Here is a 17150-nt window from a genome sequence, read left to right on the forward strand (position 1 = left end):
ATATAAATCTCTCCTCTGTTTTTTCCACCAAATGCATCCGATGAAGTGAGCTGTAGCTCACGAAAGCTTATGCTCTAATAAATGTTAGTCTAAGGTGCCACAAGTACTCCTTTTCTTCTTGCGAATACAGACTAACACGCTGCTACTCTGAAACCTGTCATTTATTTCATTATCACCATTTTGTAAATGGGAAAATTGAGACTCAGAAAGGCTATGTTTAATGACAAAATTGTCAAACATGAGTGCCTAAAGTTCAGCATATCAGGCCCAGGTCCTCAAAATGTATTCAGGCCCCTAACTTCTGTTAAAAAAAATTAGGAGAAGTTTGAGCCTAAACACCTTCGAAGATCCAGGTCTAACTCTATATTTGGCAACTAGCTAAGCATTCTGATTTTCAAAGGTGCTGAGACATCCCAGTATCCGACTGACTTCAAAGTACAGATTTAGGTGTCTAGCTTTAGTTGCCAAGTGGTTTGTTTGAAGCCAGAGAACAGGTCATTCCTAGAGGTAGAACAAGTATAGTTTTCTGATTCATAGTCCCATACACCAATTTGTTAGACCAAACTGCCTCCTATGCATGTCATTTAGGGCCAGATCTCATATAGCATGCAGTATGTGTGGGGGGAGAGGCGGGATAAGTAACTTCAAATTCTTGCATGACACCATTTTGCCATCTGCAAAGGGTGGCTAATAGTACTTACTTACCAAACTAGTGGAATGTGAGGATGGATTACAGTTTGTCCAGCACACTGAAAACATATAAACAACAGCATTTTGCACTTCAGTAGTGTCTTCTAGCTCAGGGTCTTTACTTGCTGCTGGGAATGATTTTGAAAATATTGGATATTACCATCTAAAGTTTTACAAATGCAAAAAAACAAAACAAATGAACAAGACCACACAACCCTGCTCTTCAGAAGAATTTTATGAACACTAAGAATAAAAGTTAGGGATGAAGGGATAAATTCCATCAGGGAAATCACCCCAGCCACCTCTTTAATGGGGGGGGGGGGATTTGAGGGACTTCTGCAAATTCTCTTCAGTACATTGCTGCTTGACTCTAGTTTAACTAAGATGTTAGTCTCAAAATTAGGTTTACACAGAGGAAGGGGATGCTCAGGCCTGTGAAATTAATGGTGTGGGAAACTGGGGCATTGTAATTTTAGATGCACAGGTATTTTGTGAGGCTTTTATAGGGAAAAAGTGCCAGTAGATTATAGAGAATAATCCCTATGGCCCCTTCTCAGAGCTCCAAGCAGAAGGTCAGAGAGGTTCTAGCCATCTTCTTCCTATAATCTTCATCAAATTTCTCATTCTGTGCCATTGTGAAGTGGTTCTTCCAGTCTCCAACAGTCCCTACAATACAGGAAAGCCAAAAGAGATATTCAATCACCATTAGGAAGAATTCTTCCACTTCATCCCCAGTCCAGAAATCTATTATCACTAACTCAAAAGATAACAGTTCAATGAAGGACTAATTCAAAACACAACAGGAAGATGAGGGAATACTAAAAATACAAAACAGCAGCACTGTAACAGATTGACTCACTCGTTAAGGGCTGGGGCTGGCTCAGATCATACTACAGAATGAGCCATAGCTGGGAGAGATTAGGGTGACTGTCCTATAAAGTGCAAAAGGAGGCTGTAATCAATGAGGAAGCTTAGGAAAATGAGACACTGTAGGGAGCATGAAGGACTTCTACAGGGAAAACCTTGAGACTAAGGGAAATGGAAGCTTCTGTGGAGAAGCCAAGACAGAATTTGGACCTAGAAGTTCACGGGCCTGTAGGCCATGAGCTAAACTCCAGCTAGAAAGAGCTGGGAGGATGGACTGAGAACAGAAGAGCTCTGACTGAGATAAGACACCAGAGCAAAGTATGGACTGGTTGTGTGCTGATGGACTTTATTTTGGACCCCTGAGGATTGTTAAGAACTGTTTGTTACTAAGCCAGCCCCAAGTGTGTGTGTGTGTGGGGGGGAGATGTTTCTTATCCATGTGAAGGCCTGTATAAAGTTCTTAAGGGTCCTGCAAGAGGGAGATTAAGAGGGCAGGGCAGCTGCAAAGTATTCCCTTGCCACAAGAGGGCACTCTGTAAATGGCCACACTGCTATAAGCACCTTTTCTCATGAATGGTGAGATTGAGTGGTCCATTACTGCAGGAGGCTGAAACGTGTAGTTTGCCATGGGGTTGTCCTTCATTATCTCAAATGTTGTGTGGTGGATGATCTTAACTAGAACCTCATTCTCCAAGTCCTTCTCCAGGAACTGTAACACCTTTTGGATTTCACACTTTGGATAAGAAACCGACCCAGGAAGAGGAAACAAATCAGAGAGGGAAAAGTTGTGAGGAAGTTTTAAATGTTGGAATCATACCTATGACTGGGGTAGGGGTGGAATCAGATCAGCTGGAGACCCAGCTGCTATTACAGAACATTGCTGAGGGGAGCTCATACCTGCTGGAATCTTGAATGGCAACAGAGCACTATGAACCCTGACTTCCCCCTTTTAGGTCTTCATAGAAGAGGTAGAGAATACAGTGGTTCTTTTGCTTCCCACCATCCTTTTATGTGATCATACCAGCAACCCCAAAGCACTGAAAGAGGAGGAGTGTAAGCACTAGTCAGCAAGTAGCAATGTCTGATCTATTCAGATATCTTAGTTTCTTATATAGCCCCCATAAGTGGAGTATCTGAGCACTTAATCTGTGGTGTATTTATCCTCACAATGCCCCAGAGTATTTTATAGATGGGGAGTTGGCATAGGGGGTGGTCCTTTACATTGACAAGAGGAAATCCAACCAACCAACCAACCAAACAAAAAAAACCCAGCAGCATCAAACCCGAGTCTGTAGATCCAGACTCGGATTAGAGGCTCACATTACAGTGCTAAAAATAGCCATGTAGACGTTCCTGCTTGGGTTCTGAAACCCAGTGTGTGGGGTGTAGACAAACACTGAGGACTTCTCTACACCGCAAGTTACAGCACTGCAAGCCAGGGTGTCACTCTACAGTGTGCCAGTTTGCCCCATGGTAATGTCCTTTGTGGGCACTTCTTGTAGCAAGCTAGGCTTTAATCTTGGTGTGGTGTAGCAATGTCATTTTTACATAGGTTGTTACTATGTGACAAGTTGGTGTGGTGTAGAGTCACACTTTGGCTTGCTGTGCAGTGACTTGGCCAAGGTTATACGTTAAGTCTGCACTGGAAACATTTTCCAGAGCCCCAGGCTATCCTTCCTCTCCAGCTGATTGCTGAGCAATATGCCTTTAACCTCAAAATATATGGAAGAAAATTAAAACAAGGAATTTGGGTGTTAGGGACCATGGTGGGGAAGGGGAAGTCCCTGGAGTGAGAAAGGAAGAGTTTCTTGGTAAGACACACCAGGATGGAATAGAGTTCCTGCTTAAATGTTTGGAGTAGATTTCCCTACAGTACATCATCAGTGTCTGTTCAGAACAATGGATGGGGGCTTAATATAAGTAGCATAAATTAAAAAAAAAAACACCCCACAAAAAACAGGATGTTGCACAATTAGTTCCATTCACCTTGTCCAGCCATGAATTTCTCCAGAAACTCTTCCCAGGTTCCCGGCTCAGGCATATTTTTATTCATTCTGTGAAAAATGGTAATATGACACCACATTGTCTTTTGCATTTCTTGCCACAGATTATCTGGATTGGGTGTGGAAGTGAGAGAAAACTAAAATATGTATATTTATCATTATAGATTTAGACATGTACAGAGGGTTCTGAGTGTTCTGTTTTGTGATCTTTTGAAAGAACACACGAGTCATAAAATTTTTCTGCTTGGGAGCTGCCATTTCTGAAATCAAATCTGTGATTGAATGAAGTTCCTTCACTTTCATACACAAGCTATATATTACAGGGAAGATGGGCCTCTAGATTTCAGGAGGAGTCAGGAAACCAGCCTTAATCCTATTTAATTTGTTCATTTCCAAATAAAATTAGACTTGAGCCCCACCTTCCCCTCATTACCTTACACTTTTGCTCCCAGAAGGTTGGAGGCACCAGTTGTACAGGGAGCTGAGTTTTCAATGTTTGTGGGGAGGACATCACTTCAACAAGTTCCAAGCCTGCAAAACGTTTTGTAGTAATTCTCCAGTGTCCTTGTATCTATACTCCTCTTTGTCACCAGCGTGTGGGATTTTGACTCAGACTTTCCAGGGAAATGCCAGTTTGTATCAGTTTATACATGTGCAACTCTACCTCATTGCAACTCTCCATGGAAAACATAGTATAACAACTTGTATCAACCATCAGTGTCCTTGAGATTGCCTGCATTTTTGAGGAGGAATGCTGATTCATATATAGATTAATTTTTTTCCTAGCTTTTTTGGGGATACGGTCTGAATCCCTCTAGGGCAATGCTGAATATTGACTCATCTACTTGGATGGATCTTATCCCATTTTAGCACTCAGTGAATTTTCTTCATTTTACTTTACTTGTAGAAGATTTCTTTTTAGGACAAGAGAGCAATAGATAGGGTGACCAAATTGTTAAAGTGAAAAAACTAGGACATCTGTCATGGAACGGGAGGCAGTGAGTTTTTTTTTTTTATTTAAATGAATATTCGGGATGTGTACATGAGACAGACAAGATGGAACAGGGAGTTGGTTTTTTTTTAAAAAAAAAAAACAAACTCATCTAAGCAACCATGTTCTCATGTCTCACCGTTCTGTCCCCTTTAAGAGTAAGATGAGTACATTAGAGAAAGTAGGGTGAAAGAAAACAGTATTTATCTTTACTATTTTCTTCCAGTCTCAACTCAATGACAGTATTTTTGATCCTATACCTCCAGAGTAGGATTTTTAACAAAAATTCTTCCATTTGTCTTCTCACTATACTCTCCTCCTCCTGGGCTTTCTGGTTTTAGATTAGTTTATCTACTTTTGTCATTGTCTCCCCTTGCTGCCACTTCCTCTTGCTTGGTGCTTTCTCTTCTCCCCAAGAAACAGGTCCCCTTTTGTCTCTCTATGCTCTGAGACAGTCAGGTGTGGGGGAGGTGAGACATACAGCTGCTATCCACAGTCAGAATTTCTTTGACTATATGCTAGGTGGGGTTGGCTTGAGGACTCGCTCACTGGCAGGCCTCATTGAAGAGCTCCTGCTCATAGACCTGAATAATCATAATGACCTATGTAGAAATCTCTCCAGATAGCATGACAAATGGAATGGAGATTTTCTTGGAAAACTCATCTACAATGGATACTCTTTTTAGTGGTTAAGATTTTCCATTATTTAGAAAGCAAAATTTAGATTTCATAACTTTGGACAAAATAGAGTCCTGTGTGTATTACATTTACCATTTGTCTCAGAGCTGAAAGGTCCAGGCAGAACCCACTCAATGAAAGGGTGTTGCAGATAAGTGGTGGCATGTTTACATTGCTCAATGTCTCCATCATCTCCTGTATCCATGTTGTAAAATTCTAATATTTTTCAGGTACATTTCCCCAATGCAGTGCAGAGAGACTTCTAAAAGAAATGGAAGCGCATTAAAAACACTGGCTGGATGGTGACCACATTCAAGGAAAACTGGGGAAGCCACAAGGCCATTGCTACAAGAGGATGATAGGCATGGGGGTTAGAAAGTGAATGAGGGAGAAAATGCAATGGAAGGAAGGGAAGTTGAAACTTAGTACCTCCTGAGTAAAAGCCTCTGGGCTTGCATTCAGGACTCTGTTCTTGTGTGTGATAGAAATTAATGAATAAAAGCATGGAGTTCAACTGGTTATGAATTGTGGGATTGTTTATTTGTAGAGCTCAGTTAGAGTCAGTTTTCATCTCATGGGAAATTCTGATATTTTGATGGGGTTTTCTCATCCTGAACTAGGACAAAAATTGAAAAAACCCAAAGGTTTCAATAAATGAAAAATTCTGAAAGTTTTCAATTTGGAAACAAAAATGTTCAACATTCCTGAACTGAAACATTTTGTTTTGAGTCGGTTAGACCTTAAACTGAATCTGTCTGAGTTGCTGGTGTGCCTCCTACAAGTTGTAGCTTGGGTGCTTCATACACCGATTCTCCCCCCTGGGCTGGGCTCCTTGACTGGACTACAAATCCCATAATGCACTGTAATGGTTCATCCAGGGAGACTGCATCTGTGGTGATGCATCATAATCTGGCTAATAGCCTATAGGATTCAGAGTAGCAGCCGTGTTAGTCTGTATTTGCAAAAAGAAAAGGAGTACTTGTGGCACCTTAGACTAACAAATTTATTTGAGCATAAGCTTTCATGAGCTACAGCTCACTTCATCGGATGCATTTGGTGGAAAAAAGAGGGGAGATAAACCCATTGTTTCATGTTGTGTGTGTGTGTGTGTGTGTGTGTGTGTGTGTGTATGTATCATACACACTGTAAGGAGAGTGATCACTTAAGATGAGCTATTACCAGCAGCGGGGGGGGAGAAGGAGGAAAACCTTTCATGGTGACAAGCAAGGTAGGCTATTTCCAGCAGTTAACAAGAATATCTGAGGAACAGTGGGGGGTGGGGGAGAAACAACATGGGGAAATAGTTTTACTTTGTGTAATGACTCATCCATTCCCAGTCTCTATTCAAGCCTAAGTTAATTGTATCCAGTTTGCAAATTAATTCCAATTCAGCAGTCTCTCATTGGAGTCTGTTTTTGAAGTTTTTTTGTTGAAGGATAGCCACTTTTAGGTCTGTAATCGAGTGACCAGAGAGATTGAAGTGTTCTCCAACTGGTTTTTGAATGTTATAATTCTTGACGTCTGATTTGTGTCCATTTATTCTTTTACGTAGAGAATGTCCAGTTTGGCTAATGTACATAGCAGAGGGGCATTGCTGACACATGATGGCATATATCACATTGGTAGATGCGCAGGTGAACGAGCCTCTGATAGTGTGGCTGATGTGATTAGGCCCTATGATGGTGTCCCCTGAATAGATGTGGACAGAGTTGGCAATGGGCTTTATTGCAAGGATAGGTTCCTGGGTTAGTGGTTCTGTTGTGTGGTGTGTGGTTGCTGGTGAGTTTTTGCTTCAGATTGGGGGGGGCTGTCTGTAAGCAAGCCACAAGCCCTAAATTCATAATAGTATAACCAATTCCCTTTGCTTCATTGTAAACTGAATGATGATTTTAACCAGGGTTTGTTATATTCAGTGACACAATTTGTATTAGTTTACATTTACACAAACTGAACTAAAGATTTAATCATGATATTAGACTATTTGCATTTTGTAAGTGGTTGGTTATTTTTTTCTGAAAAGGAAGCTAGAAGTCACTGGTGCTCTGATGAAAGGCCTATGCTAGTGATTACATACATCTCAAGTCTTGATGAAAGTATTGCAAAGCAGGAGTTTCAGTGCAGGCAGATAGTTCTGTCTCAACCCATTTCCACTCCCCTCTGTTCCCACACACCTGCTTTTGCATAGGTTGTAGTGAGCAGATCATCAGGTCTGGCTCTGAAGTTCCAGATTTGATCCCACCTGTCACACTTTTTTGGAAGGAGAACTCCACCCACTTCATCTGTTTCAGAGCGTGTCACAGAGCACTCTAGGCTCAGATCTTTCATCTTATCCAGGGCCATTGTGTACTGCATGGAGAAGAAACAGGTTGCCAGTAAACAGGTCTGCTCTAAAGTATATGAATTTACTATTCTAATCTTAGCCAGGGACTCAGTGTACTTAGTATGGTAAAAATGTCCACAATTCTCCGACTCGGTTACTTAAAGTTAGACATGCCTAAATGTGGCTTTAGATACAGTAAACTGTAGCCCAATTTTCGAAGGTGCTAAGCACCTTGCAGCTCCCACGGGCTTCAACGACAGCATCTTTGAAAATCATGCCATTTACTTAGGTACCCATGTTTGAACATTTTAGCCTTTGCATACATTACTTAATGCAAATTAGTGACATGCACAGGCAAATTACAAACTATGTAACAACTTGGAGCATGATTCTGAGAGGTTTTGAACACCCACAGTTTCCACTGAAGTCAACTGAAGACACCTCACAGGACCAGGTCCTTCTTTACTAAAGAAAATACATGGCAAAAGCTTAGTAATGTCAGTGCTTCTACTCTTGCTACTGAAAACTAAACCCCATTGGTCCTTTGTAATTGTTCCATTTCTGGACTTCTATCTTCTGGAATACTGTTGCATTTTACAGCTCTATCACCTCTGTCACATTTTTCAGTGCTTTTTTGAGCAGTGATAACATCTGGAAAATTCTGAGATAACTGAAGTTGAAACTGGCTCATTGTTCCTGCTTGTCACACTCCTGCCACAGAACAGCATGATTATAAATAGCATGCCTGCTGCAATCCAATACTCACAAAACAGACTGAAGAGGGGTTTTCTGGATTTTATTTGTTCCTCCTGATTCTAGTTTCTTTGATCTGTCTGGGGAGATGACATTAGTCAAGGTGCAGGGCTTGGAACCACAAAACTGTGCAAGAAGCTTGAAGCTGGAGAACTTGGATGCTTCCTGTCCCTGATGTTGCAGTTCCAGGATGAAGAGTTTATGTTGCAGTTCCAGGATGGAGTGCATGCTCTCTGGGGGCTGTTCTATTTCTAATCCTATCCACACCTTCTTTAATATAGGTGCTGTCAAAGAAATAGTGTAGGAAATTGGGCAAAGCTTAAAGTCTCCTGCAAATGCAGGAATAAGAGGAGGAGGCAGCATAGCAATAGTCAATGGCTAGAGTTTCTCTGCCTTGCAATGTATGCTCCTTTTTAATATCTGGAGGGATGTGTTTTTAATCATGTTGTAAAAAAAGTGTTTACTTACCTATGATACTATTAACACCCAAGATTATTAAAAGAGAAGTAGCTCCAGTGAGGGCAATTTGTTTGCAACGTTGTTTAAACAGTCTCAGAATAAGAACATTTTCCTGGATATTTGACCTAATCTGTACATATAGCATCTTAAAGGGAAAATAAGTCTGTTACCATTAGTATCAGAACGAATATTGAGGAATTTAAAAAAATCTTGCTTAGTTTTCACCACTTACTGTAAACTGCTTGTTTACTTTTCATTTTATTCAGTTTAGACAAGGAAAACTGATTCCATGGTCACTAATTTTTATTTAAAGTCTGTTTCTAGTCAATTTCACTTTCTGATTGTCAGTCTTTAGCATGATGTACAATATTTTAATCCAAACATATTTAAAAGTTTAAACAACTAATTTTCAGTAACATCATGAGAACATTTCCATTAGATTGTCAAATGTTTGTTCAACAGGCTGAATTGGGGACATAAAATAATTAGAAATAATCTTTTAAGTCCATCATTGCCCCACACAGCTGAGGTGCTGATTTTTCCACCAAGGAGTTATCTAAGAGAGGAAACTTTCAGAGCCACCATTGATCTTATGGAGTAATGATAGCAGAGATTCCTCCTACCATTGCTCCTGAAACCTGCTTCACATGGGTTTTTGCTATATGGAGAAGAAATGTCTCATCTAACTTAGGTGGCTTTTCTCCACCATATTAGAGAAGGCATGATACTGCTGGCAGTGGCCAATTCCACCACTTCCTAGACTTGCAGATGGGCCAGATAAATGGGTAAATAATTGCCAGACAGATGTCAATACCCTCCTGATTGGCATTTTGGGGGTCAGAAGGAATTTTCCTCCAGGTCAGATTGGAAGAGACCCTGGAGTTTTTCCACTTTGCTCTGCAGCGTGAGTCACTTGCTGGTTTGAAGTAGAATAAATGGTGGATTCTCTGTAACTTGAAGTCTTTAAATCAAAATCTGAGGACTTCAGTAACTCAGCAAGAGGTTATGAGCCTACTATAGGAGTTGGGTGGGCGAGGTTCTGTGCCTGCAACATGTGAGAAGTCAGACTAGGTGATCATGATGGTCTCTTCTGGTCTTAAAGTCTCCAAGCTCCTCCTTCCTACACATACAGCAGGGTCCACTGGCTTTTCATCCCTCTGGCCTGATAAGTCTTGATCAAGGACACCAATATTGTTTAGATAATTGAAGTTGTAATAAAGAGTACAGAGGAAAATGATACAAAAAACTCCGCTCAAGTTGACACTGATACCCTTTTTTTTGGTAAGGGCATCTAAGATGGTTATCCACTAGGCTGGAGGAGATGGACACGGATATGAAGGGAGAGACCAGCAGCTGACTCTTCAGAAATATGCTGGACATTTGCACTATTAAGAAATGAAAAATATAGCTAAGATATAATACTCAAACAGAAGTTATGGATGGGATGCAGAAATAACTGGTTCTTTGGTCTGTGTTATGCAAGAGGTCAGACTACATGCTCTTAATAGTCCCTTCTGTTTTTTTTTTTAAATGAATCTATGAAAATTGAATGGATAATTTTTACTGTGGCCTGACAAAGTGCTAGGGGTTCATTTGTTTGTGTTTCACCCCACAGTTCAAATAAATTGTTAAGTTGTCAGTTTTCACAAGTCATATGATATTAGGCATTTTAAGTTATTCATAATTTCAAGAAAGATGGGTGTGTCATGTTTTTTGCCATTAGTAAAATGGCTATCATCTCCTATTGTTTTCAATAGGACTGAAGATATAGGCTGCCCTCTGCCAAAATACCTGCCATTTCCTTTATCCTTTGCAGGTGGAAGTAAGGCTACTTCCCCCAACCTATCCTTAGCTAAGATAACTGGCCTATTCATCTTATGTGGCATAGGCAGGAGACAGTGTGCAGATGGGGAAAGAGACAGGTCAAGGAGTGAGACTGGTGAAAGCACAGAGAAGAGGACAAGCGAATATAAAGGGCTCAGGAGGAAGAATAAGTGGGGAAGGAAAATGTGGGAGAAACATGGAATGGGGACAGGAATACCCCACAATCAGGATTCAGTCCAAGACATAGCACAAAGATGGCTCTTGTGGTACTAAAGAGTAATATTCTTGTGGCCATCAGAGGCAAGACCACCACAATTGTAGTGCTGGACCTTTCTGCAGCCTTTGACACAGTGGACCACAAGATACTACTAACATGCCTAAATGAGGTATCTGTAGTAGATAGTCCAACACTACAGTGGTTCTAATTGTTCCTCTATAAGAATAGAGAGTGGTGATGAGTAACTGGTTCTCCCCTCCGAAGGCCCTAGCCTGCAGGGTCTCACAGGGATTCATGCTATCCCCTTTTCTCTTCAAAATCTACATTGAGACCACTAGGAGAGACAGTGAGATACCATGGGATTAGCTGCCAGTAGTGTGCCCATGACACTCCGTTTTAAATCTCAGTCTCAACTGATGCAACTATTGCTGCATCTAAAATGTCACAATGCTACAGGAAATTAGTTCTTGGGTTAAGAGCAGCTAGCTCAAGCTGAACCTACAAAAGACTAAAATGACACTGTCTGGAAAGAGGAAATGCTTTGAAGAAAAAGCCAAGACATTGTCTCTACTTTCTAATGAAGGTATACATTCTCCATTCATCAGAGTGGTGTGAAGTCTTGGGGTCCTGTTTGATTCTTTAATAAGTCTGGATGACCAGGTAGCACCTGTTTCTAAAAATGCCTTTCATTTCCAGCTGGCTTGGAAACTTCCTCCCTTTCCCTGGATGAGGGCCTGGCCATGGTGATCCCAGCATTAGTCACCTGCAGGCTGGATTACTGTAATTTATTGTATCTGAAGCTGAATATGAAGGCAATGCACATGATCCAGCTGGTGCAAAATGTGTCTGCACATCTTCTCTATTGCTCAGGTGATGAGCACATCAGGCCTTTGATCAAGTCCCTCCACTGGCTCTGTAATGGGTTGGCACCCACCTATCACGAGCACCCCTTTGTTTGAGTGTGTGTCTGCACCTCTTTCAGCCTGTGGTGACCCATTCCGCCAGTTTCTCTGGCGATTTCTAGTGACTCAGCCCTCCAGACGAGTCACATGCAGTGCGTATGGAACAGAACTCCCACAGACCCCTTCCGGGGTATGAATCCAACAAAGTCTTTAAGTGCTGCTGGCCTTGGTAAGGGGCTGTGACCCTGTACTTCCTCTCTGAGGGCTCTTTGCCCAGTGTAGTCTGTTCTGGCCCCAGGTCTCCAGCAGGGCCTCTTAACAGTTCAGATCCCCCTTCTGAAGATTTATGACTGTCCAGTTGTAGGCAACTTCCCCAGTGGCTTATTGGGGAGGGGACCCAGCTCCCCCCACTACTCTGGGTCTCAGCCCTTGTGCAACCCTGTTCCTTTAACAAAACTGCTTTATGTTCCCCAGCCATTTCCTCACCCCCCCCCAGCCTTCACCAATGCTTCACTCTTACCTCAGGGCTCTTCTGTGTTCATGCCCAGCTGCCAGCACTGAGCTGTCCTTGGTGCTGCTATCCTTCAGTCTGCTAGGAGCACTGACTTCAGTCCTCATGCTCTAAGCAGCAACTACCTGACTCTAGCGCTGCAGCTCCTTTTATATGGTCCCCCTGGGTCCTGATTGGCTGCTCCCTGCAGCCTCTCTGACTGTTTCCTTGCAGCCACTCTAGGCAGCTTGGAGAATTTCTCTACTGCTCTTTTCCTGGGATGGGTGTGCCAGGACCCTGAGGCCTCCAGCAGGGGGGCCTCTGGGCCTAGTCCACTCCGTCACAGGCTCTCATTCAGCTTCTGATACCAGTTTAAGGCTCTGGTCCTTATTTTCAAAGCAATGGATGGTTCAAGCCACAGCTACATTCAAGACTGAATTTGGATCTATGAATCACTGCAACAGCTGCACTCCTCTGGGGCAACACAGATCACAAAGCCCAGACAAAGTACATGAGATCTGGGGACAAAGTATTCTCTGTCAAGGGATCTGTCCGTGAAACAAATTTCTAGAGGAGATCAGGTGAATCCAGAGTCTACCTGTCTTTAGGAAATGTGGCAAAACCTTCCTTTTCCTCTTTCTATCATACAACACTGACAGCGCCTTCTAGCCAATAAATCCCAAGTCTAAGAAATCAAAGACAAAAACCCTGCCCAAAGCAAAGTTCTTACTTCCAAAAAGGAAGAAGTTCCAAGAATCCATGAAATCCACTAGGGACTTCTTATTGCTACTGATTTTTTGTGAAAGGCACTCAGATACTATGGCTATGGGCAGCAATATAAAACCACTAGACAGACAGATAAGAAACTGGGAAATCAGAGAGTGAAATGGGGGTAGGACAGGACAAGATAGTGAGATGGAGGCAAAAGACTGAGGGGACAAAGAAGAGAAGGTGTGGGCAAGAGATTGTGCCCGGATGGGCTGGGATGATCTGGACGGAGCAAGATAGTGATAGAAAAAAGGAATGGAGAGGCATAGAATTATAACTTCCCCATCTCAGAAGTTGATAGAGGGCTGCTATGAGGGGACGGCTAAATGATAGTGCTGTTTCAGATTGAAATGGTCACAGAAATTCAGGGTAAAAAATAAAGTTAAAAAAACTCAGGAGCCAGAAAAGAACCCCAAACAGTTAAAAATATTGCTTGATATTTAAACCAATGTTTATTTTAGGGGCTCTGACTCAAGTTTTTTACTCCTAGAACTGGCAATCTTGGAACAGTTTGTTCACAAGCGAACAAGTAAAGAACACAGGAAACTCAAGCAGCAATAATTTTCTTTTAGTTTCCCTTGTTCCAATTTACAGTGTAAGGTAATCTGTGACATTACCACAGATCCTGTATAGTCTATTAACAGGGGATCTAATGTTCTCTTGTTTGTGGCAGCCACGTTGGATTTTGTTTGTCCTTCACATGCCTGCACCTGGTGGTTTGTTTCCTGGCCTACACCCCTTTTAGTTACACAGCCTGGATGATAATGCCATTAATCCCTGGGATAAATTAACTAAAAAGTGAGTGAACAAAGAAAAGTTATGAAGTTGTTTAGTGTTTGTTTCTCTTTTTTCACTATTGTGCATCTGAGTAGCCTGGGAACAGAGTAGTGCACCAGGTGTCCTGGAGAGAGGTTAGAAAACCTTACCCACAGCTTTAATCCTGCTTTCAGTTTGTGCACTGAATGAGGGATTTCTTCCCATTACTTTTAATTAAATATATTGATTATCAGTTTTTTAACTTGAGAAAATGTGGTAAGGAATATATCGACATATTTCTGAATACTAGATTTAGTTTTTATTTCTTTAAATCAATATTGGTAGAAATGTTCTAATTAACAATTCTATTAATATATTTTGGACAGATTTCCATTTTATTAAGAAACAGGAAACATTGATATTTTACCATTAAACCTCATTACTCTTTTCTTACAATAAGATGATTGCAGGGATCATGTGGAGGGAGAAAAAGAGTATGCAGTGTAATGGAATGCAGCTAGGTTGCTATAAATACAGCGGAAACCCCTTTCCGGCCCTCACAGCACCTCCTTTTTGACAAGCATGTCATAGAAATGTGGATCAAGGTATAGTTCAATTGTGTTAATAAATATGAACAATAGTAAATTACCACATTTTTAATTAATAGGAAAACAGTTTGCTTTTGCTTTGTTTTAATTTTGTGTTAGATTTAAACATCTCTACAAATAAAGTCATAATAATTAAGAGTCTTGTTAGGGATGTGAAGTAGGGATTAGAAAAAGTGTACTTCTGTTACTATTTATATAGGACCAAATGATGGGGATTCAAGTTGTTATTCTCAAGACAATAACAAGCACTAAAGTTTTATTAAGTCAGATTTTTATGAAATGTTGCCTACATCTAGATGATTGCATGAGCAAGGAAACAACATTTGTCTTAAAATCTGTAGTCAATATGCTGAAGTCTTAAAATCACCTTGCAACACTTTATATTTGTATTACATTAATGCAAACTGTAGTCTCCCTCTGGTAGCCAAAACACCATCTTTTAGTTCCCATGTATGTTAGCAAAAGTTAGCATTAGAATTCAAAGGTTTTTTAATTTAAATCCTGTGGGGTTTATAATATAAATCCTCCCTCCCTCTCTCTCTCTCTCTCAGGCATATGGATAACTACATTTAAATGCCTATCTTTGGGAAATACACAAACTCTGTTGGAGAAACAAAACATAATTTGTAGGCTTAGGCTAAATTTCCAAACTGGGGTTTCTAAAGCCAGGCTCCTAAATCCATTTTTAGCCACCTAAATAAAAGTGATGTGACTGTCACTGAGGTACTGAGTAAACCTAGCTCACTGAGGTCAATGGAAGCTTTAGATGCAACGGGGCAGAAGTACAGTCAACCCTCCCCCATTTTTTAAAATGTTGACAAAAATATTTTATATTTTTTATTAAAATTGTTTCCACACTCATTTTCTAGCCAGCTGTAAGGGCTGCTTTCACACACTCCTCTTCTGAAGCACCTGTACAGGGAAGGCATGATTTGATCTAATTAAAACCACTGAAAATTTGAAATTCACATTCCATTCTTAAACTCCACTGGGCCAAGGTATTACAGTGTATATATTAGCAAAGAACACTCACTGTGTTATCTGCCTAAGGGGAGCATTAATTCTGACCTTCATATTGATGCGGTGAGGCATACTTAATTAATGTTTGGGAGGTGCCTAGAAACTGATGGTAAGTACCATGGAAATGCCTATAAATAAGCAAAATAAATAATACTCAGTAAAATGGTAAGTGTTACAAATGGAGTGATAGGTCTGAGGCCTCTTCCATTCAACAATGCATTTAAGCACATGCTTGAATCCATTCCTGTTCAGTAAATCACTTAAGCATGTACTTTACTTTAAGTCTCATTGACTTCAGCTGCAGAGATGTCCTCATCTTGCACCTTCTCTCTCCTGTACGTTTTCCTGTTGGAGGAGGAGGAGATGGAGCCAACCTTTGTAATAAATCTGTCCAAGCACGGCATGTGTTGGAGACACAGCTACATTAATATATGAAATTGTTACTGTCAGCAAGAATAATCATATGATAAAGTTTAATTGGACTCCTACAAGCTTTTCCAAATACCTTTTGTCAAGAAAATATACCCATGAAATGCTGCGGTGTCAATCCTTCAGTAGCAGGACATGGTTTTATCATTGTTTCCAGAAATTACTCATTACAAATGAAAGGTCAGGTGTACATTAGGCAGGGTAACACATTTCAATTAGTAAATGAGATTTGCTTTAGACCCACAGGGCACAAAATAAACTTTGTAATAAACATTTACAAAATTTGGTGCCCTTTATAAAGTGAAATTATGGAATTTACTTAAAATAGATAAACTTGCCATTAGTGGTTCCCTGGGCTAAAAGGTATGTGACAGAGGGAAAATGTCACCAGTACACATAATGATAGAAGTTATTTACTTTGTACAGCTGAGGATATTAAAAATTAAAGAGTCCAGTTGTCATAAATATAAAGGGAAGGGTAAACACCTTTAAAATCCCTCCTGGCCAGAGGAAAACCCCTTTCACCTGTAAAGGGTTAAGAAGCTAGGATAACCTTGCTGGCACCTGACCATAATGAACAATGAAGAGACAAGATACTTTCAAAGCTGGGGAGGGAGAAACAAAGGCTCACGCTGTCTGTGTGATAGTTTTGCCGGGAACAGAAAAGGAATGGAGTCTTAGAATTTAGTAAGTAATCTAGCTAGATAAGTGTTAGATTCTGTTTTGTTTAAATGGCTGATAAAATAAGCTGTGCTGAATGGAATGTATATTCCTGTTTTTGTGTCTTTTTGTAACTTAAGGTTTTGCCTAGAGGGATTCTCTATGTTTTGAATCTGACTACTCTGTAAGGTATTTACCATCCTGATTTTACAGAGGTGATTCTTTTACTTTTTTTCTTCAATTAAAATTCTTCTTTTAAGAACCTGATTGCTTTTTCATTGTTCTTAAGATCCAAGGGTTTGGGTCTGTGTTCACCTATGCAAATTGGTGAGATTTTTATCAAGCCTTCCCCAGGAAAGGGGGTGTAGGGTTTGGGGAGGATTTTGGGGGGAAAGACATTTCCAAGCGGGCTCTTTCCCTGTTATATATTTGTTAGACAATTGGTGGTGGCAGCAATAAAGTCCAAGGGCAAAAGGTAAAATAGTTTGTACCTTGGGGAAGTTTTAACTTAAGCTGGTAAAAATAAGCTTAGGGGTTTTCATGCAGGTCCCCACATCTGTACTCTAGAGTTCAGAGTGGGGAAAGAACCTTGACACCAGTAGTTAGACATTCAGAGGTTATCTGCAACTAAAAAATTACAGAATATTGAATATACAGGTGGGTTCATACAGAGTTTCATCAATATAAGAGGGAATCCACATCGTTCAGTGAAAAA

At 40.7% G+C, this 17150-nt stretch overlaps 1 protein-coding gene across 1 annotated transcript; it reads right to left on the reverse strand.

Annotated features, from left to right (window-relative positions):
- Positions 1–907: 907 nt before the first annotated feature.
- On the reverse strand, positions 908–12320 carry LOC119859743 (sulfotransferase 1C1-like). Its single transcript, XM_038412254.2, is given in 10 exon segments — positions 908–1356; positions 2119–2298; positions 2501–2541; positions 2543–2594; positions 3544–3619; positions 3621–3669; positions 3980–4091; positions 5323–5421; positions 7371–7575; positions 12225–12320. Coding segments are annotated over 9 exon segments (921 nt in total). The 5' UTR covers positions 7570–7575; positions 12225–12320; the 3' UTR covers positions 908–1243.
- Positions 12321–17150: the final 4830 nt, after the last annotated feature.

The sequence above is a fragment of the Dermochelys coriacea genome, chromosome 1 (assembly GCF_009764565.3).
Source record: "Dermochelys coriacea isolate rDerCor1 chromosome 1, rDerCor1.pri.v4, whole genome shotgun sequence".
NCBI lineage: Eukaryota > Metazoa > Chordata > Testudines > Dermochelyidae > Dermochelys > Dermochelys coriacea.